Source organism: Colletes latitarsis, chromosome 11, assembly GCF_051014445.1.
Source record: "Colletes latitarsis isolate SP2378_abdomen chromosome 11, iyColLati1, whole genome shotgun sequence".
Taxonomy (NCBI): Eukaryota; Metazoa; Arthropoda; class Insecta; order Hymenoptera; family Colletidae; genus Colletes; species Colletes latitarsis.
The window spans coordinates 13142597-13169539 of record NC_135144.1 but is presented as its reverse complement, the minus strand read 5'-3'; the positions used below and the strand labels follow the sequence as shown (position 1 = coordinate 13169539).

Below are 26943 nucleotides of genomic sequence, written 5' to 3'. Positions count from 1 at the left end.
AAAATAAGCGTTGTATAAACATAAACAAAATGGTTTTTATTGAAAGTCCGCAGCAGTTGAAAGCAACTTTATAATTGTTTTCATATCAGTGTTACTAAGAACATTCGTACAACAAAGGACGCACAGACACTGAAATGTTTTTTTATATAGAAATTCAATAAACTACAAAAATGAATTACGCAATCATCGAGATATGCTAGTTTGCAAAGCAATGCCGGTTACTTAATACAGAAAGCATAAACAAATATAAACATCTACGCAAATAAACATATATATTGGAAAGTCTCTACATTCAATATTGAAGTATTGCTTATTGTGCTGGAATGCCTGACATTGGAATCATAATAACAATTACTTATAAAAATATATATAATTTTAGTAGGCACAGTTTACGTAATATAATTTCTTAAATTGATGTCAAATCAATACAGACATTGAAAATAGGATTTACATCGCTGTGCGTTCAATATAAAATTGAATATACAATGAAAGGATTGTTCCATAAAATTCGAACAAATGTGCTGAAAATTAAATAAAATAGTAATCTAAAATTTGTATGATGATATTACAACGTTCCTTCTATACTAGTCAACCTATTTTAATACATATACTCGCAGTATCTCGTTTGATCATTGTAATACATTGATCTAACTGAAAGGTACAATTGAACCAATAAATTTCTTCTAAACGTGTAAATAACGTATAAAAAAGACCATCAAACGTCAATTAGGGATGTATTTTGCCAAAAGAAAATTGACAATTTAAATTAATCTCATTATTCAATATGAATTTCTTCCTTTTACATTGTCAATTTGGTAGTTCGAGTCGCTTCATACATATGAATTTCTTATCGAGTGATACACTGATAGTGATACAAACATCACAAGTGTGGTTTTTATTCAGAAACTTATTTATGCACTCAGCATTAGGTTCTTAATAATAATTTTACAACTTGTGCAAACTTTTGTGCTATTAAATGTACAAAGTGATTCAAATTATTTTATAAATCAACATGACAAATTTGTTTTACATAACCTGTACTGCTTTGTTGTAACTTTGAAGTTAAGAATAAATAATTGGTATGTTGTTTAGCATCATGAAGTAGGCATATAAATAAATTAAAAAATTTAAAGAAATAATGCGAATTATCGTAAAAAAAAAAAAGGCGATCTTGTTGGATATATAATTTGCACAATACGTATTTATATTTTTGTCAATCGTCTTCTGCAAATGTTTTCTTAACGAATACACGATACATTTTAAAAACTTATATAAAGAGATTTTACAGTTATTCAACGTTAACTTTGGTTATCATTTATTAATCTTATTTCTCCCTTTTAATAATTAAAATTTTAATTATACAACCTACTCTCGTACACTTTGAAAATATTATTTACGCGTTCCTAATACTCTCGTAAACTTATAAATTTTAATGACATGACCTATAAATTGCTATTTCCATTAGGTTAATTCGAAATAAGTGAAATTTGGAAGAAGTCTCTAATCGTATTATGATATGAATGATTCAAATATACAGGTTGAGACACAAATTAGTTCCCACGATTTTTCAGCCCCTTTCGATGGTCTGACAAAAAAAATGTTTCCTGTCGAAATTAATTAGTATTTAACCGTCAAGAAATTGCAGTTGCTTAAATTTAAAAACAAATTGATTTTCGATAAAAAAATTAAGGTCACTGTTGTATTTGTGCCTCAACCTGTACACGTACTTAATTAAGTGTTAAGAATGCATAATATTTCAGTTGAATATCCCTATAACATAAGTAATAAAAAACGCGACTATAATTTTTACCAACTGTCCATGAGAAAGTATCTGTTTTTAATATGCTTTATTATGTTTATTAGTATCATAATGTAATTAAATAATCGAATTAAACTGTATCACAATATTCATATAAAACGTTCTTAAGAGATTTCGAAACAACGTCGATCAAAATAGTTGAACTAACGGAGTTACACATACTACCCCGCCTATGAATCTAGTTTCTTTTCCGACCAATTTTGTATTCCCTATATGTTTGTAAAGCAGGAAATGCAATAATGCGTTTAAGTACACAAAAATGATACGCACAATATTCAACGAACCTTCACTTCATCAATCAATATTCGTGTCAGATGAATGATCGAAAGTGTGCAGGAATGAATTGGAAATGTTCATATTATACATAAATCTTTAATTTTCAATTTCTTTCACTCGTTTTTTTTTTTTTTGCTTTTACTTTCATCGTATATCACTTGTGGACTCTGTTCCGATCGGTCGTGTTTCAACGATCGATCAATAGCCATAAACGATAAAACCGTGTATGACGATTTCAGAGGAACAGTCGATCCTCGATTCACATATTACGATCGATAAATAGTAAGTAGGAATGTTAAAATGTTCACTCGATGGTAGCGTCCGTTTACCATCATTATCGACAGAGTAAAGAATATAGAAATAGACATATCTCGGTTAAGTATCCATACGACTAATTGCAAGTGTCCTTCGTTGGACATATTTTTTAATCTGTCCTGTTCTTTCTTTTTCCAGGTTTGTAAATGTACTCTGATTAAAGAAATCCCATCTCTAAGGCGTTATATAGCGACCGCATGTCCGAGTGACTGTTTATTCTCCAGAATGGGAAATTGTGAGCACGTGCCGCTGTTTCTTCGTCACAATCATCTCCTATCACCACGTATGTACATCTTCGACCAAACCGTGCGTTCACTCTTCCAAAGCAGCTTTCCTTTCCTAAAAAACAGTGCTATGATTTAATGGGAGATTCTAAGAGCCAAAATAAGACGAAAATCAAGAATACCAATTTGTTGATTGAAGCTTCGTTAAAAAGTTATTAACGTTTAAAGTTCCGCCTGTAGAACGGCAATCTGCGAACAGCTGCGTGCGCGTGATAGTGGTTCTCACTCAGAAAACTGTAAGACCGTCGATACGTCACGAAGTAGAGTTTCTCATGCTGAGTGAGAACCACTATCGTGCGCACGCAGTTCTTCGCAGATTGCTGTTCTACAAGCGTAGGTTTAAACGTCAATAACTTTTTAACGGAGCCTCTATCAAGAAATTGGTATTCTTGATTCTCGTCTTATTTTGACCTCCAGAATCTCCCACTAAAATTTTTCCCAGGGATGGCCGAACACCCTGTATAATTGTTACACTATCATTTCGTTTTTTAATCTTTGGTTTCCATAGAGCTTACCGATTCTCGAGGCAGAATAAATATTCTCGATTGGAAATATTCCACCGATCCCAAAAAGTAACACTTTCGAAAGGGCTGGTACTAGTTGCGTGGTGGTCACCAGAATGTTAATGCAGTGACTTCTTTTATTGATGAGACTCAAACATTTCACAGCGGATGTTAACCAGTTATCCGTCAATACTTCGATCTCCGACCGCAACTGCAACCACTGTTCCTGTTTTGCCGCCCCTAATAAGCCGCCAACGTTGTTCCGGTAATTGCTGTAAATTTCTTTTATCTTGCGATATCGGAAGGCCAGTTTTCGCATCCAGTCGACGCCACCTCTGACACCGGAAGCCAAACATATGCCGTTGTTCGTGGACGCGCATTGAAAACCATCAGTAGCGAAATTGTAAGAAGACAGGTCCTGCCCGTTATCGTCCGACGATACATCATCGATGTGCACTTGATCACAATCCTACGGAACAAATTTATGTTGCTTCTTCTTATGTTCTGACGACGGTTCTACGTGCGCGATTTTAACACTTTTACTGCCACGCGAATCATATATGGCAGGCTGATAATCATAATAACGTAAGTTCAAATTTTGGAAACTTATATTACGCTAGTTTTCAAATTTTAAAGGCACGGTTAATTAAAATATAACTTCATTTTTTACCGAAACAAAATATAACACTCTGCAGTATAGGGGGCAATAAAAATTGGTACAAAAAAGGACCGATTAAAAAGCTGTTAAGTCATGGTTTTATTTTGATTTTCGTTGATTTAGGTGAAAGATCATGTAATTTCTCTTGACGCTATGTCTAATCTTCCTGGAAAAATACTCTTTTTTTTTTATTGAAAATGGTACTTCTGGGATTAAATAACCGGGCTCGACGTAGGACCGACTGAAACGAAATACGATATCGAGTTCAGCTCGACATAGGACTGCAAAGGGTTAACAGACAAACGATTCGAACGGTGGCCCATTTACCTCGACATCGTTGAAAAAGAAATGAGTATCGGCCAAATTGAATATCATTTCCTCCATCCTGTACGCCGCTTGGGCTAGAAGGGTGGGATCCTTACGGTGTTTCGTTGCAAATTGACCGGTGAGCAACGAGTGAAACACAATTATGGTTTCGTCAAGGTCCCAGATGAATATCCGGTCAGGACCGGCTTCTGTCGTGTCCGCAGAACCTATACTGTTTCCACTTCCGCTTTGGCGTCTTCCGCGTCTGCAAGGTTTCGCCGTCGCCCCTGAAACATGTTCATTCGAGGCATCATCTCACATATCCACCTCGAAGTAACAAATTATATCATTTCATAGACCTCAATCGTTTTCACTAAACATTATTAAAAACTGAATTGTTCTTTTTAATCGGAGAGCTACGAACTTTTCTCTATTAAACGCAATTTATTAATTCTATTTTTAAGCGTAAAAATTGTTTCCATCTTGTTTTTCAATTTAGTATTTGTAATTTAATACTACACGTGTTTCTGTTCCGCAATAATATAATACATAAATTGTATACAACGTTTGCATCCATCATTTTACATAGTGGTAAATAAAGTTTGTACAAAAATATTACAATATCATCGGTTTCGGGAGGTTTGGGGTTCTGAGCCCTTAGGTTCCCCAGAAAATTCAATAACGAAAAATCGATCCTTCCCGTAAGAATGTGTCCGTAAATCTTTGTCTATTTAATCTTTATAGAATAATGTTTTTAATACTTAATAATGAATCTGTAAAAAAAAAATTCATCTTCTCTTATCTGAATTTACCAGACTGCTCCCTTAACCCTCTATAACCCAGAGTCACTCTAAAGTCATATACCCGTTACCTACATTTGTTAATACTGATCCAATCATGTCGTCAATATGTATCAAGTAGTGTATTAAAGCAATAGTATGACCTACAAACAATCAGTATAGTACAACTATTTTACAATATCTCACACTAGGGCGAGTACAGTTGAAAATTTGTGTTTACTGAAATTTACCTTTAAATTTATATCTCGTTATTAGTATTTATCAATGGTTGTATTGTAATGGTATATTTTTTTTTTCAGAAGTCAAACGTAATTATAGAGGGTTAAGTGGAGTCGCTGACAACAGGCGGAAGTTGTCGCGCGGCCGTCGAAGAGTTAGAAGAGCAATTTTATTACGAAATGCGATTGGACGAGTTACATTCGAAGAGAACGTATTTCGAGGCAAAAAAAGAAAAAAAAAAAAAAAGAAATGAAGATATAAAATCACACGTACGAATCGTGTTACCTTCGATGTTTGCGGTTTCCCGTGCGGTAAGATCGCTGGCATCGTGAGTTGTTGCGTCCAACGTGAGCACAGACTTCGTCGAATCTTTTTACAAAGAACGAAGCTGTTACTGACAAATCATAATTGAAAATAAATCGTAATTATCGCGACGACGTATAACAGCGCGCGGGAAATGTCTGCCACTTAAAACGATTACACGAAAGCGACGAATAACAAACTGAACATAATGTCGCGTGATCGAGTAAAAATTACGTAGCGTCTTTGAAAACATTTTGTGGAGAACCTCGAGCGAATTGCTGCCTCTTCTCTTTCATGGGCGACTACTCACATTTTTTTTTTTTCTTTCTTTCTCAACACACGAAGCGAAATAAAAAGAATCACGTATGCTGTAAATAGAAATAGATCGATGGAAACGTTACCAGCAAAATTCAGGTTTCCGATGTTAAATGAGGCGGGCGACGCGTGATAACCGTGCATAGGGTAATATCCGGAATACTGTAATGGTACCCTGTCGTTTCCATACAAACTGCTGCTGTAGGCAGAGTAATCTAACTTCTGAAAAGAAACAGAACGAAAATGGAATGGTACCGAGAATGATGCTTACGTTGAGTTACGTTAATTAACAATTGTTCTATCGACACTAACCAGGGAACCATATACGTAACGTGTTACGGACTGGTTTTAACACTAAATTTACGGACATTGATTACACATATCTTTATTAAAAATCGTTATGTTAATGGTTATATTAAACAGTTTCTCTTTTAATTAAGATTACAAGGTGTATAACGCGACGCATGATTTCTCAGTCAATTTTTACTTATCGTATTGTAGGAGACAAGACAAATTCAAAACGCATATTACACAATATTTTTATTAATATATCATTAAATTTATAGTAGTGGAAACGAGTAGATTTAGCTTTTCGTTGAATTTTACTTGCAGACAGTGTAAACATATTTGGCACTGAAGAGATTATCGAATGTAAACATGAAACGTTGTTTAGAAGGAATTGCAACTATAAAATTCTAATTCTATATTCACGTTCGGTAATCTAATTTCGCAAGTATTAATCCTGAAATACTATAGGGGATTATTGCATTCTCCACTTATATTTGTCATGTCCTGATAGATTGTAAGGTAAGAAACTGTTTCTGTTACTCGATACTTAATTGATAATAATTTCATGTTAATGAAATCGTTTTTCTCAACCATTTAATCTCTACTTTTACTTGTCTTCATGGATCGGGTGTATGTATAGTTTCCCAGTATTGTGTTAATGAGATTATGTATAAGTGTATTGCAGAGTTAAACACTTTTGGATAAATTGTAAATGTACGAAATCAATATATTAAGAAAAATCAATTGTGGTGTCGGAAATTCCTAAAAACCACAGAAAAGGAATCACTAACACCGGAATAAAAATGGTAGAGAAAAGTCGTACCGACCCCCAACTTCTCTTTTCCGTGTTTCCTTGATACCTACGTTTAGGGACTCGGTCGAGATTGAACAGTGCAAAGTGTGTAGTCACAATGGCACAGTAAAATAGTCTTGAAAGCTATGATTGGAGTTTTGATTGAATTTAAATTTGTTGCGAGATCAGTGTTGAAAAGTTTGTCAAGTAAGTCAGAATGGAGGCGAACACGATAACCGTGGATTAATTTTGACAAAAGAAGGGCACTAGGGGCACGGACGCTGGGTTTCGAACCCGCGATTTTCGGGGATTAGGCCAGTCTAGCCACTTTCCCGATGTTAATAATTCCTTTTATCCTACAGCCATGGAGAATCTTCCGATCCCACGCATTGTTTAATTACTAATCTGGTTAAATGCGTCTTCCTAAGACAAATGAAACACGCTACATTTTTTTTAACGCACGATGAAATGTTTACGAAACTTGGTATAACCGAGGGCGGCTTGTAAACATTTCTGATAAAAACATCGTCGATGAAAACATTGCACGGTGATTAAAACGTAACTTGCGTAAATCACCCTATAACGTTTAACGAGTACCTGAGAGGAGGATGATATATTCTGGGCTACGTTGGGGAAGTTAGCCGTTCCGCTATTGTACGTAGCGTAGGTTGAGTACTGAGTCATGGAGCTTGGTGTGGTGTACGAGGTCAAGTAAGAATTTTGCAAGCTCGAGGTGTTCTTCCCGGTGGTGACTGATCCGTAGGGAGGCGAGTTGTATAAACTGTTAACAGAAAATTAACGTGTCGATGACCGTATATTAAACAACTTTCGAACTGCACTAATACAGTGGTGTCCGGATATATGGCAACGAATTTGTCCGCTTATATGGCCACGATCTATCCCTACCAATTCCTGGTACAGGCGACTCGAACCAGGTCTCGTCGTTATCTATAATCCCGATAACCGAGTCTCGCCAACCCGCCTTTGCCATTTTTTCCAACAACGACGTCGAACCAGCCGCAAAGGATTAAATGCCAGAGTATCGGGCGCAACGAATCTAGTGCAATTATAAAACTCTTTCATTATCGAATTTTTGTCAATAAAAATTTTAATAATATACTAATAAAACCTCTCCGATTAAAGTGAAACCAAATGCGAGACGATTTGAAACATATTTTTATTTATTTAGCAAGTAAAAAATAAGTTATAATTATGTACTTGTTAAATAAGTATATAAGTACAATGCAAATTATGTCGTATTTGGTTTTGTTTTGATCAGAGAAATGTAACGAACGTGTTTAAAAAATTTACAGAATGAAAATAAAAAGAAATTATTTGCCTCTTACGAATATTCGAGAATCCACTTCTCCGGATATACGACCAGACACGATCCCGATCGTTGGTCATATATCCGGACACCACTATATTTCCATTAATTTCACATTTAAATCTGGAAACATGAAAGCTTTACCTAAAGCGCTGCAATTGCGAGTTTTTTTTTTAGAAATAGGGTAACTGGTTCAGTAATCGAATGGTTAAGAAAAAATAAAATGTTGCGTCCCCCAGAAATTAATTGAAACAATCGTTTTTATCATTGATCTTATTTCAACATTTGATAAATTAAAATAAATAGAATTGTTAAATGAACTCAGTTCGTCGTTGCGCTATAATATTTCTTTATTAGAAAAGAAAAAGTCGTGTTCTAGCGAGTATTAGGATTCTTTTATTATGATATGAATTTAAGTTCTAGTAAAATGAAGCAATTGTATTGTATAAGTAGGTATTGTAAGTGTGTACAGTGGACATTGTATGGTAATATTAAAGTAGCTATAGAAAATTTCATATTTATGCATAAAAAAATATCAGAATAAAAATTTTGAAGATATTAGATATCAAATTTTGGAAATATTTACTTTCTGATACATGAAACAACACCTTTCACTGCTGAATAAATATATTTCATTTTTTAGTTATTCGACAAAAATTAACGAGTTCTTTTATCCAAAATAATATTTTAAATAATTGTTTATTTATAAGAAAAACACGCCCGGTGAAAATTAATATCCCCATTATCGAATTTTCTTAATTGCATATTAATAAAATACTTAAATTATCAAATTCTTCTCACGTTACAGAATCATAGAATCGAGTTTTGAATCATTTGCATCAGTAACAATTGAATCTGTAAATCTAGAAATATTTCAAGTCACAAGAGACTAAACTAACATTAAATTGCATTATATTAATCAATTCTGCATACTTAAGAAATAAAGTATCATAAAATAAGAGAAGGAAAGTTTAGAAACTATAGTAATTAAGGTTGCCAGACATGTTCCTTTTTCCGGGATACGACACATTTTTTTCTAATGATTTCTGTAGAGGAATTATTTTTAATCGTCTCAAATAGGTACGGCGGTAACTGGAAGCCAAAAAGAAAAATATTGATCATTTCTCAGCGTCCGTACCCCAAAAATCAAGTTCCTGATTTGGCACCCCTAATTGTGCCCAATGCGTTGACACGTTAAACGCTATGACGGTATCCGATTAAAAAAAAAAATAACACTTTACAAATCATATTAACAAATATGTTTACACTTTTTAAGTGGATTTTATTGAAAATTTCAAACGGGAATTCAGGTTTTCGGTTCGTTGCCCTTTCTGTATTTACAATAGAATGTATCCTGAATGGAAAGCGAGACAAAAGTGGATACGCGTTTAACGTGTTAAATAATCGCAAATAAGATATTTCCATCAAGTTTGTCGGAGAAGCTCGCGAAAGAAAATTCTTTCGAGCGTAAGATACGTGCCTGTTATAATATTGATTAGCTCCGTACAATGAACTGTAGTCAGCCTTTTCCATGGAATCCGGATATTCTTGCTCCTTTTCCTCCGCATTCTCGTCGATGTACAATTCCCCGCCGGGTACGCTGTCGTTCTCGGGGCAGTCTTGCACCTCGTTTTTGACTTCCGTCTCTGCCAGTATGATCAAAACGTTTCACGTTCACACGTTTTTTGTTACGACATCACTTTTTTTTTTAATTAAAGAACAATAACATACAGGGTGTTCGGCCATCCCGGGGGAAAATTTTAATGGGGGCTTCTAGAGGCCAAAATAAGACGAAAATCAAGAATATTAATTTGTTGATGGAGGCTTCGTTAAAAAGTTATTAACAATTAAATTAAAAAATTTCAAATCGTTCTGGAAAAATTATTTTCGATTGCGGGGGCCAATTACAATCATTTTTGGTGAATACACATACCTCCGAAATCCTATCCACTTTCGAGAAAAAAATTCGAGTAAGTGCTGAAAGTTTTGGGTGAAAAAAAAAAGACTTTCGAATCGTCTTGGAAAAATTATTTTTAGTTGCAGGGGTCAATTGCAAGCATTTTTGGTCAACGGACATACCCCCGAAATCCTACTCAGTTTCGAGAAAAAAATTCCTTACCGAAAATCTAATTTCTGGCCAGAAATGTCTGCCCGAATTTTCATGCGAATCTTTAAAATACCATAACTACTGAACGGATTGGACGATTTTAATGTTTAAAAAAGCAAACTACGCGTATTTTGATAGAGAATATGTACAAATCGCAAAAATATTCGAAAAATTGGTCCTTGACCCCGCAAAATGAGAAAAACCCCATAAAAATGGTCCAATTTTCAAACAGCCATAACTCCTACAATTGTGAATATATTTCAATGAAACTTTTTTCTGAAGTAGAGCTCATGGGCACCTACAAAAAAGTATTAGACAACTTTTCTGTAGGGCGTCAAACAAAACTATTAAAAATGAAAAAGGAATTTTTAAGAAAAATCGACAGGGGGTAGGTGCCTAAATTTTTCGACGAAAAAAAAAATTTTTAATTAATTCTAAAAAAATTATTTTCGGTTCCGGGGGTCAATTGCAATCATTTTTGGTCAATAGACATACCCCCGAAATCTTGCGCATTTTCGAGAAAAAAATTCAGTACGGTCGGAACTTTAAACGTTAATAACTGTTTAACGAAGCTTTCATCAACAAATCGGTATTCTTGATTTTCGTCTTATTTTGGCCTCTAGAATAACTTTTCAACTAATCCTTAAAAATAAAAAACTGTTTCTCGTGCAAGAATTTTAAGATTCATCATAGATCTTCTAGAAATCAAGTAGTTACGTGTTTTTTGACGTTGTTGCCTTACAAATAAATAATTATCGTTTATTCGAGGTTCGTGCTTGGATAAAAATTTTGCTCATCTCTGTCGTTAAGTTCCCCCGTGAGTGGAAAAATGCACGGGGGTATATAATTTCGCCTTGAATGTCGACTCGTAATTAATTTCGAAAGGAATAAGTCTGTTCGTTGTGATTCTATCGAGTGTTCAGTCTAGATGATAGGCGCATCGGCCAGAAGTTTCTCGTTTCATTCAATTTGCTCATGGAGGGATCCGGAAAATACAGACGGAAACCTTTCAAAGCATCGAATTTAAACTGTTTTATTGGGAGGTCCGGTTTCAGTTATTATTTTCAGCAAAATGTCGTGCTACCTTAAACGGCCCATGCGCGTTTTTTTTTTAACGAAAATCGTATCGTACGCGAGCTCCGCGCGCCAGTAATTGTATCAGGCGATCGTACGGAATATAAATCACAATTATTTGTTTTGATCAGTTATTGGTGCATTATCAGCAATTTCTCGTACGAGAATAACGCATGTACAATATTTCAAGATTCTGCCATGGGACGAAAACGCGCGTATCAAAATGGAAGGAAAATAGAATCGTTTCGGTGATTATGAACCCCGTCAACGATAGACAGGAACTTTATTTACCATTGTTTGTGGTTCGAGGGTGCTGTACCGTGGCCTCTGACGACGAAGACACGTTGCCAGCATTGTCTAAAACCCCTGCTGGTTTCGTCGGGTCATTGTCTTCGGTTAACATATCACTCTGCCTGAAACAAGAGAGCGTGAAACAGCGATTTATCAGTCATTCGAGGTGTCCGTTGGCGTTTGTTAACGCATTCACTGACCAACCGACTTCCATAAGAATTTCGTTTGGGTTATCGCAGGTTCTTTCAGGGACGAATCTAAAAGTCTCGCGCGAAGAAGACGAAATATGTAAACGTATTTTTTTTTGGCAATTTCTTTGTAATTTAATATTTATTATTTATCCATGCAAATACTAAATAAAAGTAAGATTTTATGAATCTTGGTAAGATTCATCCCTGAACCTGTAATGCGTTAATTTTCATGGTGGTCACTGGTGACCATCGCACTGTGGGGTATTTGGGGTACGATTAATCTCGTTTTAGCAGAGTGTTTGAATAACCAGAAATCATATCTTCTTCAATACAATTATTCCTAGTTACGACGACGTTCAACTATCCTCGAAGACATTTCTTTAATATTTATTTATCCTCAGAAGGAATATATTATACGGGTTTAAAATGATGAAAGTCATAGTAACAAAAATGGAACTAAGTATATCTGCAATTGTGTAGAAATGAGAGGAAAAGTCAGACGTATCTCAAGTTTTCACGAACGCGTGAACCACTAAACCTTGACAACCACTTAGCTCATCCTCGTCGTTGCGGGGACAATCTTAAATAACGATTGGTACTCATCTTTCCCGTTTAGCGCGTTCATTTTCGTAGCAAGTCCTCCGGCGGGCTTCGGATCTATTTTGTCCCAAATTCGTTAACACGTATTTCTGTACAAGGTTACAAATCGAACTTCTGCATCATTGTATTTATAAATTCTTTACACATTATTATCGTTTACTTTCATGAGTTCGTGTACTGCTACCATTCGGTGAAAACTAAAACAATTAAGAGTCTAAAACAAACTGTTTCCACGGGTCAAAATGGACCCGGAGTCCCATTCGCGAAGGATGTTCTATGTTTTTTTAATCGTTTGCGATCCTGTCGACGGATTAATACCTTCGTTTTTTCCAGGACTTGGCGAAACTGTTACAATTCCTGATTCCAGCGGTTCATTTTCGAGAGAAAGAGGTCTGTTTAGTTGGGATCCGGGCAACGGAAAAGGGTTAGCGTTCCGAGCCAGGTTCATTATTGTCTGCCAATTGCGTGTCGAAGAGGTGGAGTGACCAGATGGGTAGGCGTACACCAGGAACCTTCGAGAACAGCCAATGAAACCTCCTTTCACGACGTTTTACATTATGTATTCTTTATGTTGCCAAGTCACTATCTGTCCGTGCTCCGCCCTTATCCGCGCGTATACTCGTGTGCTGGGCACTATAGAACGAAAAAGAAGCTGTTGCATAAGGGTCCTTTCACACCAGCGACATCGTAACTATACACCGTACGCGAGATTAGATTCCGATCTACTGCGCTGGACGTACAGTGACTCTTATTATTAGGTCTACAAATTAATTTTCGATCTTCTATAGTAATTTTAATGAGTATTTATAATTAGCCAAATTAGATTTTAAGTATCAAGATGATCACCATTGATATTTGTGTCTCTAAAAAAAGAGGGGGTTACGAGTCTCGAGTACGCCACAAATTTTTCTGAATAATACTTGATTACTCTTTTCTCGAGAAACAAAACATTAGATTTTATCACTGATATATGTATTTATTAACGTAGACAATTTGTAAAATTTTACACTTTGACATTTTAAATTGAAAAGGGCATGAAATTTGTATGTTCTCATAATCAGTTCATGATTGGATAGTATTAATAATTGTGGTGCAAAATGCAGAAACTTACTGCGTTTCGTCTCGGATTACCTAATTGGGCACATCGATAAGACTTATTACTGTAGACTCAGCTTTTCATGTAAGGCTATTAGTTGTTTAAACAATTTGTTTGAACTAATCATGTACTAATAAACTTTCTAATAATTAGAGATTGTTCTACAAATGATTAATAACGTCACGTCTAAGGCAGAATTTGTTAGATGAATCTAATTGATGGGTTCCATTAGTGGACCCCAGACGAAACGCAATAATACTGCTCTTTGTACCAAAAATACAGTATTATTTGACTTTTAATAATAGTATCAAGTGTAAAAAAACGTCTCGTTATTTACTATTTTAATATCTCTATTTTCGAATTAAAAAATTGCTTGTAGTCATTATGATTAAAACATAATAGATTTTTTTATCAATGGGTGGAGGAAAGGGGGGCCTCAAGCCCCCTGTAGCTCACCCCTTGTATCCGCCACTGACAATCAGTATCTATCAGGTTGGATTAGTCGCAGTGGAATAATAGTTTGACCACCATGCTTTGAATTAATCCTGTATTTTGAAGAAATTAAACGTGCGAAGCAGTTAAAAGAAAAAGATTAGATTAGAGTTTGCAATACACGCTAGAAAGCGTTCATAGGAATTTAATTGAAAGATTAAGATTATACTTGAGTTCATCACTTCCAAATGAAATATATTCGTAAAAAAAAGTATATTAATTGTCTGGAAAAAAGTAACCAGTAATTAAATATTTTGATTACCCTATACGAGTCAGATGATAAAGAATTAAAAATGATACATACAGGATGTTCAGCCACACCTGGTAAAAATTTTAATGGGAGATTCTGGAGGCCAAAATAAAACGAAAATCAAGGATACTAATTTGTTGATTGAGGCTTCGTTAAAAAGTTATAGAAACATTTCCGGTCACACAGAATATTTTCGGTAAAGAATTTTTTTCTTGAAAATGCGAAGGATTTCGGGGGTGTGTCTATTGACCAAAAATGATTGTAATTGCCCCTTGTAACCGAAAGTAATTTTCTCAGAACGATTTGAAATTTTTTAATTTTGTCGAAAAATTTGTCCACCTTCCCGAATTTTTTTCTCGAAAGGGCGTAGGATTTCGGGGGTGTGTGTATCGACCAAAAATAATTGGTATTGCCCCCCGCAATCGCAGATAATTTTTCCAGAACGATTTGAAAGTTTTTAATTTCGCCGAAAAATTTAAGCACCTTACCTTACCCCCTGTCGATTTTTCTTAAAAATTCCTTTTTCATTTTTAGTAATTCTGTTTGACGCTCCACAGAAAAGTTGTCTAATACTTTTTTGTAGGTACCCATGAGCTCTACTTCAGAAAAAAGTTTCATTGAAATATATACACAATTGTAGGAGTTATGGCTGTTTAAAAATTGGACCATTTTTATGGGGTTTTTCTCATTTTAGGGTGTCAAGGAACAAATTTTCGAATATTTTTAGAATTTCTACATGTTATACATTAAAATACGCGTCGTTTGCTTTTTTAAACATTAAAATCGTCCAATCCGTTCAGAAGTTATGACGTTTTAAAGATTCGCATGAAAATTCGGGCCGACATTTCTGGCCAGAAATTAGATTTTCGGTAAGGAATTTTTTTCTCGAAACTGAGTAGGATTTCGGGGGTATGTCCATTGACCAAAAATGCTTGCAATTGACCCCTGCAACTAAAAATAATTTTTCCAAGACGATTTGAAAGTCTTTTTTTTCACCCAAAACTTTCAGCACTTACTCGAATTTTTTTCTCGAAAGTGGGTAGGATTTCGAAAGTATGTGTATTTACCAAAAATGATTGTAATTGACCCCCAGAATCGCAGATAATTTTTCCAGAACGATTTGAAATTTTTTAATTTTGTCGAAAAATTTGTCCACCTTCCCGAATTTTTTTCTCGAAAATGCGAAGGATTTCGAAGATATGTGTATTCACCAAAAATGATTGTGCTGACCCCCATAACCGAAAATAATTTTTCCGTGAATGATATGAGACTGTTTTAATAACTTTTTAACGAAGCCTCAATCAACGAATTGATATCCTTGATTTTCGTCTTATTTTGGCCTCCAGAATCTTCCATTAAAATTTTTCCCAGGGTTGGCCGAACACCCTGTATATAGACTAAGTATAAAGGTATAACGAGATACCTACTCGTAATGAATCCACGCTTTGCGGCTATTTAAGCAATATTGGAAAACTGATAACTTTAATTATGATTGCGTAAATATATCTTGTTTAAAATGGCCACCGTAATTAATTGCGCCACAAATAATACGTGGACGACAATGCCTCTGGACACGGTGTAAACATTTCCCGTTGTTTGTTTGAAGTTGAATAAATCATTGTCAGGGGACGATCGTTTCGAGAAAAAGGTCTTTATGGATTATCGTGGTTGAATATACACAGCATCCTTGTGTAGGTACGAAAGCAATTGTTCACCGTGCGACGAGTTAGTTGGAAGTTACGTCGTGTAGTGGAACACGACGACGAATCAATTAGCACGACAATATGTTTGAACAACATGCGTGCTCGATTTTTCCTTTCGTAACGAAGGCGATGGGCTGACAAAGGCGAAACTTGAAAAAAAAGAACGAATTCCCGTTAATTGTTTGAAAAAGTGGAGATACCGTGAAATATTAAACCATTATGATCCATGTATTTCGCTTTTCTTTTGTATCATGCGATACTGGAAAACGTACAACATGCAAAAGGAACATGCAATATGTATTCGAGTCCGTGTGGACCTGTAATACGAAGATCACTGAAATCGTTATTTTTAACTTTTATAGATAATTCCTATTACACGTACATCCAGTTTCGGTAATTGAAGTTTCATCTTCTGCGGTCGTTTGTCTGCTCTCAACCACCAAAGTGCTTTTATCGTTCTGGTCATATGTCTAGTCTCAGTCACTAAAGGGGAAAAAAACGTACTAATCGTATATGTTGTATCGAGTCAATATATTACACCAAAATATAAATATATTCGGAAACTGTGCAACTAACAAAAAAATGTCATAGGACATAAATTGTTGGAAATTTAATTTTCTACAAAAAAGGTATCTTAATATTTCGCCATATTTCGCATAGTTACCGAGATATTTTCAGATTTATAAAAAACAGGAAAACTAGTTTAGTGGCTAAACCAGACCCATTCGATATCTGTGACATACGAGGTGTGTAAATTAAGTAATGAGACTGATTTTATAAAATTTTTTTATTCGAATATAATTACAATTCAATATCGCCTCCCTCAAAATAACTTCCTTGGAAAGCCACACAGCGCTGGAGACGATTCTTCTAATCCTCATAGCAGTGCTGGAACTCTGATACTGGTATAGCCTTCAGCTAATCGGTTACAGCCACTTCAATGTTTTTGAGTGTTCCAAAATGGCGTCCCTTGAGGTAATTTTTCAATTTCGGGAAAAGGAAACAATCACAAGGACTCAGGACGTTTTTACTAGCCAAAAACTCATTTACTGAAATTGCTGTGTGACAAGGTGCATTGTCGTGATACAATACGCAGTTGTTCTTGATGTTTGGCCTCACACGCATGACCCTTTTTCGAAGTTTTTCTAGAACCTCTCGGTAAAAGTGTTGATTGACCATTTGGTCTCGAGGTACAAACTGTTTATGAACGATTCCCTGGCTATCGAAGAAGCAAATCAGCATAACTTTTGACTCATTTTTAGAACGCACTAGAAAGAACTGTTTTACGAAAACAATTGCCACGGACAACCAAATGGTTCTAGCGGGTACAAACTTGTATCGAAGGTGTACCACACGTTCACCTACCGTCTCTCCAAGTCCCGCGTTCCAAATGTTGACAGATCGAACGCTACGTTGCCAGTCTCATTATTTAATTTACATACCTCGTATACATTTTTTTGTTAAAATGACGCCAAGAACACAAATTTAACCGCTAAACAAGGGGCCAAAACATAAAAGCGAAGTTCGAAAAGCATGGGTGCGCGCGCGTTTTGTTTCGTGCCGTTCGCGCGTCGCTCGAAATTACGTTATTATTTATTTTCCGTAGAATAGGGACCCGGAGAATAAAGGCGAAAGGCACTCGGCTTATCTAAACAAAGCGTGCGCCGAAGTGTTTATCGCAGGCAAGTTGCTTAGCTTGCTTGCTGTCCGGCCGTCCGTCAGCCGTCAAAGAAATGCAGCGAAACGAGAGGAATGCGTGGCTATACAGTTTCCCATGCGCGACATTCGTGTCCCACGGAGCGTGGTCCGCTTACGTTTGAAAGAAGGAAAAAGAAAAATAAGAAGGGATGGTTACACTCCGAGCCAAGACAAAAGGTTCTCGTCTGGAACGTCCTGGTGGCTTTCCTAACCGTTCTCGTCGCAACTAGAGATGTGGTGCAAAATTACTAACAGTGATTTATCATAGCGATCACAAAATCACGATCACGCTCGTGATTAAACTCCATTCACGACCGTGATCCGAAAGATGGCGTCTTGGTAGCGGTTCACGTTAACTGTGATCGTTAGTGTTCCGCTAACTCCCCTTAGTGAAAATTCAAAGAATTACTGAAAAAAGCTGCTTAATTGCATATTTTGTACATTTCAAATGTCAAATTGTTTCAGTCGATTATTTAAATAAATGACAAGTTTGTTGCCACGAAAAAGAAATATTGTTTAGGTGTAAAACACTCGCTTTAGAAATAAGAAAAAGTATAAAATCATCAGTAATGAAAATTTTTATGTTCATTTATATGAAAACATACATATTATACATTTATATACGTTTCTATACATTAATATGACATTTTGTATTTATATTACAAAGAAATAAGTTAGAATTTAAAATTACAAACAGGTTAGTTTTGCATATACATTACTTTGTCGAAAAATTTCACGAACATTTATGAAACGAATGTTGAAACAATGAGAAATGAAACTTATATCTATTTATCACTTTTAATTTTTCCATTTCTTTCTCTGAATAAGAAAATTATGTTAACATTGCCTTTAGACCATATTATAATATAATACATATACAGCCTAAGGATATAATTCGTGAAAAGTGAAAAGAACGCTCCCCACCAATCAAAAGCGATCGCGACGAATCACGAATCACGAGTGATTCAAAAGTAACAGTTCACGTCACCTCTAGTCGCAACCATGGAAATCGCAAACACGGCTGAAAACGTTTGTGTTCGTCGCGTCAGAGGCACCTCTTGGCTCTCTCGATACTGTTTATCTCGAAGGACCGGTCCTATGTGCCGATTTATCTGGCCTGCCCGTGTAGCGTGTCGTCTTATAAAGCCGGAATCACTTGGTCTCTCGCAGCGAGAAACATACGCGTTACTTAGCGTTACGCAGCGGTCGACCAATTAAAATACATTACTGGTAACGAGCCGAATGAGATGCATAAGTTACGCATGCTCAATTGATAATGACGTTTACACGTGTGTGCGCGGCACGGCGGCACATCCGCGTACCGTGCGTGACTCCGGTACATCTAACAATTTAAGGAACGTACGCATGTATGAAACCGTGGGGTGCATCGCGCTTCCCACGTGGCAACCGACGACGAATTTTATTGGATTATCATCAGTCTCTTTCGGTGTCTCATCAACCGACAATTTCAACAACGTTGTCTACGGAAGCGAAACGGTTGCAGCATATGCGAATTAAATTCGATTATAACCTGTTACGGACTTCTAGCCTCTCACGTTTAACATTCCACGACAAACAAGGTAATCTTATTTGTTTTTACAACTGGTTATTGCGAACGCACGCCGGCCACGGTAATTTTCGCTGTCGCTTGTCATTACACGAGAAACGTGTCGCGTTACTAAAACGGAATAGAAAATGTCTAATTTGATAGTTAAGCGTTCATTCAAACCTTGTATCCGGTGTTTACGCTGGACCAAGCGAGGGTGCTTCGGTAAGAATATTCGTGGATCAAGGAAGCCGTAGTTGATTCCCTCCCGATATCATCGTCATCCCTCCTCGTGTCGCGTGTACGTGATTGAACGCGTATTACAGGGCGCACTTGATGGAGTTTAAGCACACTGCCTCTCACTTTTCTCGCACTTTCCACGACCACGAAAACATCGTGACACCCGACGGACGCACTGCTTTGTCCCCGTCCGTACGTTTTCTAATGACACCCGAAACAAAACGGGAACGGAATACCGCCGGGACGGGAAACCACTTGTCAAGTCCAAAACTAGCAACGAAACGGGCAAATTGACAAAGCTCGGTCAATGATTTCCCGAGGAAACATCTCCTGATGCTCTGGCACGTCTCTCGCGCGAAGGGTGAAACCGTGAAAGCCGGGTGACGAGACGTACGTGTCGAGACGACGAGACGAACTGAATGGCAGTCGATCCTTTTGGTTAACGTTACTCGGTACGCGTATCCCGTCGAAGGCTCCGTGACGGATTCTCTCTCACGAACGCGACTAGTACTATTGTTTCCCTGCGAAGGGTATCGGTTCGGTCGGTGTGCGATACGCTGCAGCCTGTGGAGTTCTGAGCATGCGAAATGTCGCCTACCACCCCCGCCCGGTGATCACGTGGTTGGCCGGCTCATCTCGTGTCCTTCTCACGCGCACGTTTACCCGTCTCAGTCCTTCGTCCCCTCTTCGTCCTGCTGTCGGTATTCCCCGTCGTCGTCTCGCTTTGTTCGTCGGACGCGTACAGGTCGCTCGTTAATTAGAACGAGAGGAGCTAACGGCAGCTTGCTCGGTTACTCGACTATATCGGACAGAGATGAAACGCGATAAAGGATGTGCAGTACTGTTCACTTGAATAGCCTCGACTGCTTTTGTAATAAATTGAATAAACAAACATAAACCGAAAATGTACGATACATATAAATGTTTTTCCTACGACGTACAGTGGGCCAAATAACGATTATAGCGAATACTTACAAACACTTCTTAATATTAGATTGCCTTGTTGATAAAGTCGTACAGGAAGGGTATAAATAAATTTTCATTGTAATTTTTTAATAGTATAGGTACATATACATTTAAAAGATGCAACTTTTGATCAACTTTAACTTCAAACAAGGTAACAACAAATTGTTTCTATGATTTGTCTTGCAGACTAGTATTTTATCATTTTGCCATTTGTGTATTGTGTGACATAAAAAGATTATATAAAATTATCATTCGTTTATTCGAACTAAATTACTTTTATTTGAGGCTATTCAAATGAACGCTACTACAATGGCAAAGTTGGAAGGGCAGACACCTAGGTTATCCCCTTGATCGAATAATTGTCACCTCCTGTCACTGTTCGTTTTTATGAATCGTTCTGAACTGACGGGCCCATTTTCGTTTTTTATTTACAGCCGGAGTGAGGTCGGTGGCGGAATACCAATTAGGCAGGTCTGTGGACGATCTTGATAACCACTGCAGGAATGCATTTCGTAAGGTTAAGGAATTAGCGGTACAACACGACCAATCATAGTAGAGGTATTTACTTTTTAAACAAGTTTTGAATCAAAACGTTTAGTATCAATTCACTAAAAAACCAAGTCCTACAAAATGTCTATGTTGAAAATCGATTAAAAAAATTGCTTTGTTACTTACGTACTAAGTACATGCATTTCAAACCTTGGAATCTTTATGTTAGATATGGCTTTAGGAGATCATTAGTATTTAAAAAAAAAAAAACAGAAGGGCCCAACTGTATCTGCTTCGGCAAAAATAGTTTTTGACGGTGAAAGTAAGTTTCAAGCGAGATTCTGAAATTACACAACAAAATGTGTTTGTTTTTTATCTGCGACGAGGTCTCCGCGTGTCAAAAATCAATGGTCACCTACGGTTTACGCGTATTGTCTTTCGACGTTTCGTGTTCTACGATTATTTCGAGTTCACGTCTTTTTTCGGGTCCGGGACAGGTTCTCGAATATACGCGTCGGGAGATGTGATGCGACAACGATCGTCCGCGTTGTTCTTTTTTTCATCGAGGTCCAACGCGGTGCGTGTCCCTTTTTCTTTTTCCTCCTTTGTTTTATAATCGGAGATAGAGAATTCTTGACGGGAGGTCCGGCGGCCCTACGTCATACTCGCTGGCTTCTTGGAAGGAGACTGTCCTGCTTCCTTTTTGGTCTCTTTATCGATTATAGTGTGATAAAAGTGGCGCGAGACGTTTCTCTGCCTGTCGTTCCGCGTTAAAATAAAATTTATCCCCAAATAGAAGACAAAATAACGATTGGGATCCGCGTTTGATCGCGTCTGTAATTTGTATAATTACGCGACTACGAGGGAGTCCCTTTTGTATTTATTTCTCTCGACAGTTTTAATTTAAACTTATATCTAGACTATTAACTCTATTTCGAAAGACACCTTTCCACATTTTAACTTGAAATTAGTAAACACCCGATCAAACTTGAACAAAGAATAAGGAAATATTGTCGACTTCGTGTCGCATTAGGTTCTTTAAAACGACCCCAACGCGCCGTGAATATTTTCACGGAGTGTAGGGTTGCAAGTAACGAAAGAGTAGCCGCAAGTAGACGCTCGTGTTTTTGACTATGATAATCAGGCTGGAGCGAGACAGGGGTAGCAACCTAATTTCGCACCACCCGTGCTTACATCCGATGCGTATCTTATACCAACTAGATGGATTCTCCAGTTTCCACGAGAGTTTGGATAATGTTACAGGAAAATTTTTCTAAATGGCTCTCCGCCATTAATATACAAAGACGAAAAGATGCGGAGCGATTACAAGATGGAATGTTTTCGCAAATGAAACGTACACGGAAGTTAGTCTACGAATTAATTAATCGCGAATAAAATTTGCTCGACTCTGCTTTGGTCTTATTAGTTGTCTGTTATTCGAATAAAATTTTGCCCATCTCCGTGAACAAGTCTGGAAAGTGAGATAAATAAGAGGAATGTGCTAGACCGCGGGACGGAGAAGAATGTGCAGTGGTTGCTTTATTATCTCGTTCTCTCATCCCTGATACGTAATATTTCTCGTATCAAAGTGCACGTGGCAGCGTGCACGATTATGCGAATTTATTTCCTCGTGGCGGTGGCCCGCATTCGTTCTCGAAAGAAGGAAGCGTCAAACAGGCGTTTCGAGCATATAGTATAGGACTTTCCAATAAGAGCAATAATTCAGAACCTAAGTAAATGGCAATTTACGTAAATTTGAATTCCTCGTCGAACGTGCGTCAAAATAAAACAATGAATATCAGATTATCTTTTGTAGTTTTCATTTTATTTCAATTCAAAGTTCTGTTGCTTGTGTTGGAAAATTCTATACCTGCAAACGATAAACAGGAGCAACCGAAATACGAAGCGATCTGCGATCGTCGGGTCTCGTCAGAAATGACAAAGAGGATTGGTATTTTTATATAATGACGGATAAGTGCACGAGGGTCGGATAAGTACGCCTAATCTGTCCGAGGTCTTAGTTTCACGGTAGAATGGACAGGAGGAATCTTTCCAAATTCGAGGCAAATCGGAGGCACCGTCGAGTTCCTCGAGGATCTGCATTCGAGTTTTGGGAAACCTGTTACGTTCAAAACAAGTCTTTAAAAGCACAGAAGAATATCGTTTTCCTTTTAAGATTCAGTTACCTTCGACTGTAGAAGATCGATGAACATTCGAGCATTACGATTTAATGCTTTTTGAAAGTATTATAGCAGTTGAAGGAACACGTGGGTGTATGATTATGATATTGAAACGGAAGCCCAATCATCTCAATGGAACCTTCCAAGTGAGTCACGACTAGTGATGGGATTTGGAACGAAAAATTATAACATATTTTTTAATATTCCTTTGTTAATTTTTTCTTCTATTTAAGCAGCATTTCAGTTCGCTTCCATTTATTTTTCTGCTTGTATATACTGAAAGATAAAAATTCATTTTTGTTACATTATTTATATATATAATAAGTGAAGTTTATTGTTTTTTAAAATATTTGTACTTAGATTGAATATAAAAAAAATTTGTTGATAGAGGTATATTTTTTCATATGATACAAATGGATTAGAAAATTAGTTAATTTATATTAAATCATAATCTTTAAAAATTGCTTATATTAATGTAGCAGGTCTGGAAAGAACAATAGATTACGATTTCAATCAAAAGCTCTGAAATATCCTGTATATCTCGTAAAGTACATTGACTCGACTTTGAGCGCTCGGGGGTTGACGAAAGTCAAGGCGATCGTTAAAGTTTCACGGAGAAAACCTGACGACTGGAGGTGTCAAGAACAGTTGATGGTCGCGTACATTTTTCTTTAATAGAATTTTTACTTCTTTTCAACGCAGGAAAAGTCACGCTACACGAGTGTCACAAACAATTTGAAAATAGAGGAATGGAACTTATCTGAACAACGATACGAACGTTTTGCTCTTGTGCCGATTTTGCACACAATTTAATACGAACGTAATGTAAATTCTAAACTAATGTACGAAAAATTAATTTTGATAGTAATTTAATATATGTGTGGTACGAAACAATCGAAAGTGGAGATACAATCGTTAACCCTTTCGCACCTGGATTTTTAACGTTGTTTTCAGTCGGGTTTTCTTCAGGGACCAAAAGTGATTGTAATCCTAAAAATTTATATGAAAAAGATTAGTTGGTCAAAAGTTTGTCACTTAAGTTAAAGATAACAATTGTAAAGCCTAAACTTATTTACTAATTAAATTGAAATTGCTCCTACAACCAAAAAAGGAATATTTCCGACTAAAATGAAGATTTTTTATATTTAATATTTGTTTACTCTTTTGTGAAAGAAAAAAGTAAACAAGAATTTATTATTAAATTATTATTTAGTAATAAATAGTAAACTATTAATCATTTTCAATTTCTTTTGTATTCGTGAAATAACTTTTTTCTCGTTTACAGAGGGATCCAGCTCAATTAACGCGAACCAATACGATCCACGGTTTTGGTTCGTAAAACAATTTAGCGTCGGACAGTATCAGCCACAATTTCATTCGAGCAACAAATAACGGATAACTTTCTTTCCATCGATAATGAGTAAGTTTTTATTTCAACGAAAATTTTTTGAAACAATTGGTACGAGCGAACAAACATTTATTCCTTAGTTGAGTAATTATCTCAGATAAATATTTGTTCGAAATTCTTCTCGTTAATAATCAAATAATTGTGGTAGTTTCTTTTGCTTAAATAAACTATCAAACGATATTTTGAACGTAAAATATTATATTTGGACGTAAGAGCGACTAAAAAACTATAGAACCGTCAATTGAGGTTTCAATTACTTGGCACGTGGTTCAGAAATAAAATTAATTTAACTTTTTTTTTTCGTATTCTTCTTCGAATAAGGGATAATTGTCTCCTGTTCGTCTTTTTATTTGCATAACTGTTTTTGTCCGGATAATGGTCAACTCTGCGCATCTGTAGTGATCGAAGCGTGACTTCCTGCGAAAAAGTCTACGGTAACCCGCGTCACGGTGGCCTACGGGTACAAATGCAATATACTTCGCGAACTGTTACGTGAAATGGATGTCGTCGAGTTTCCCAAGAGTCTGTCGTTCGACGGAGATCGAAGGTAATAAAGAGAGGCACGTGAAGGAGACATGGCGTCGGCATCCTGTGGGTTGGTCGAAGTAGTCGTTGCTGGTGGAGAAAGAGGAGGCGGAATGGGGGTTACTACCTTTATGATATAATGGCATGGAAGCTTACCATGAAGCTACAGTGAGTCACAAAATTATTGGCACGTCTAACAATTTGATAGGAGCGCGTAAAATAAAAGGACAATAAAAGAATTTTAATATTAAAGAAGCAGACCAAAAGTTTAGATCCTCAACTAATAAAACATGAAAAAGTTTCTTTAACATTACAAGAAGACAGATGTTTAAGTCATAAAATTATTGGTACACGCGATTAATTCTAAGGAAAAAACCAGGAAGTATGTTTTTATAATAGATTTCTTTGTGTTTTCGTCAATTGTTTCATACGTTAACTACTATACCAGTTTTCCCTATCTAGGGACATTCTTGACAATTTTTTAATTATAACATAAAAAATAGAAATATTCATTAATTCGATAGAGTACTTGTTAATTTGTAGTATTTCTGATGCCAATGACATTATGTAAAAGTTTACAAGTATTAAGGTTCATTTATTCGAAGGGCTTTAAAGGCACATTATAAGTTTAAAGCGCCGGTCATTGGTAACCATCATGGCAGACAACGCGTTAAAGCACTTACATGAACATTCGACTTGATAATTAACAAGTAAAAAAAGGATAAATTTCAATAGTGTTATCATTTTAAAAAATAATTTGACGCAAAATATTCTAAATACGCAACTGCTACATACTCTTACTAAATCGTTATACTTAAAAAATTTTTCGCAATTTTAAGACACGACTGTTTCATCCCATCATTGCATTACTTAAGAATCTGGACTATCTGTTTCTTAATACGAAAATATTAAAGCTCTTTTATCGTCTTCTTATTTCGCATGTCATCATCAAATTTTTGCCTGTGCCAATAACTTTGTGACTCACTGTACATAAACTCACCAAACCAACCCTTATATACAGATAAATACGACAGCGTGCGAGCTATCGCGAGGCTCGAAGTATGCGGGAGGCTTGTGGTCTATCTCTCCAACGTATAAATGGTGTGCCCCGACGAAGCTACGTACGCGCTCGACCACCCAAGGGTGCATACATACACGGACACGAGCACTCTAGGAAAAGTGCATAAGTACGGGTCAGAGTATTTACTTTGCGGAGGGCCAGGTATGTACATACACCTTTTAATGCCGAAATGACTGACTTTTCCCGAGTCGGAAGCTATTTCGACAGTAACATTTTGGTGGAAACGTAATGTTCAGTATTTACTTTATTCGGACAACGATCATCGAACGAAAACAACCAATAACGTTTTATTCGACAGTAACATATAAATCAGTATTGAACCAATATTGTATGAATAGAATAAGTGACGCATTTTTCGCCACAACACATAGAAATTCGATTATGTTTACCTGGTCTGTGTAGTTACATGCTTCTTATCATCTGAACAAAATTGCAAACTATTCTCCGCGTCTTACTGTTTTTAAAATCTCATTTCAAAATGATGTCCTTCTACAAACTTGACACCAACAAACAACTGAGTTCCTTGCTCAATGAAGTTCGTACGAAGTCGCTTTTTGTTTTAAAGTTCCCCGCACGTAAGACTTGAGTGGTGTGATGTTGTTTCTATTTCGAAAACGAAGCGTTTATTTACGAACTTTGTACAAAATTTTCCTTCTAATTTCTAGATTAAGATACCCGATATAATTATTTCGTACTTGTATAGGAATAGATAATTATACGTACGTACATTCATAAATGCATACAATCACAATTCTTGGCAAAATATTAAAATTGCAATTAATCGTCCAACTTCAGGAAAG

At 36.4% G+C, this 26943-nt stretch overlaps 1 protein-coding gene and 1 long non-coding RNA gene across 13 annotated transcripts; one reads left to right on the top strand and one right to left on the bottom strand.

Moving 5' to 3' along the window:
* Nucleotides 1-10: 10 nt before the first annotated feature.
* Eya (eya transcriptional coactivator and phosphatase 2) lies at nucleotides 11-20079 on the bottom strand. 12 transcript variants are annotated; one of them, XM_076778138.1, is made up of 11 exons: nucleotides 19438-19555; nucleotides 16393-16493; nucleotides 12788-13102; nucleotides 11679-11800; nucleotides 9687-9852; nucleotides 7477-7660; nucleotides 5885-6020; nucleotides 5454-5549; nucleotides 4183-4448; nucleotides 3210-3666; nucleotides 11-2749 (listed from the first exon to the last, which is right to left on the bottom strand). In XM_076778138.1, exons 4-11 carry the CDS (start codon nucleotides 11788-11790, stop codon nucleotides 2568-2570), a joined length of 1599 nt encoding a protein of 532 aa, XP_076634253.1. In that variant the 5' UTR covers nucleotides 11791-11800; nucleotides 12788-13102; nucleotides 16393-16493; nucleotides 19438-19555; the 3' UTR covers nucleotides 11-2567. The 12 variants fall into 12 exon arrangements, with proteins under 12 accessions (XP_076634253.1, XP_076634261.1, XP_076634252.1 ...); XM_076778146.1 differs by lacking the exon at nucleotides 16393-16493 and having other exon boundaries at nucleotides 9687-9858; nucleotides 11681-11796; nucleotides 19438-20079; XM_076778137.1 differs by lacking the exon at nucleotides 16393-16493 and having other exon boundaries at nucleotides 19438-20078.
* On the top strand, nucleotides 19027-26875 carry LOC143348198 (uncharacterized). Its single transcript, XR_013080737.1, has 5 exons — nucleotides 19027-19288; nucleotides 20895-21018; nucleotides 24415-24549; nucleotides 24937-25181; nucleotides 26084-26875. It is a non-coding gene; the product is annotated as an uncharacterized LOC143348198 (long non-coding RNA).
* Nucleotides 26876-26943: the final 68 nt, after the last annotated feature.

Excerpts from the sequence above, each read along its gene's own strand:
- Eya (XM_076778137.1), bottom strand. The coding sequence starts at position 11,790 with ATGTTAACCGAAGACAATGACCCGACGAAACCAGCAGGGGTTTTAGAC. Across the intron at positions 4,449-5,453 it reads CATCGAAGGTAACACGATTC|GGGCGACGGCGAAACCTTGC; the intron begins GTACGTGTGATT and ends AACATGTTTCAG. Across the intron at positions 2,750-3,209 it reads TTATTCTGCCTCGAGAATCG|GAAAGGAAAGCTGCTTTGGA; the intron begins GTAAGCTCTATG and ends ACTGTTTTTTAG.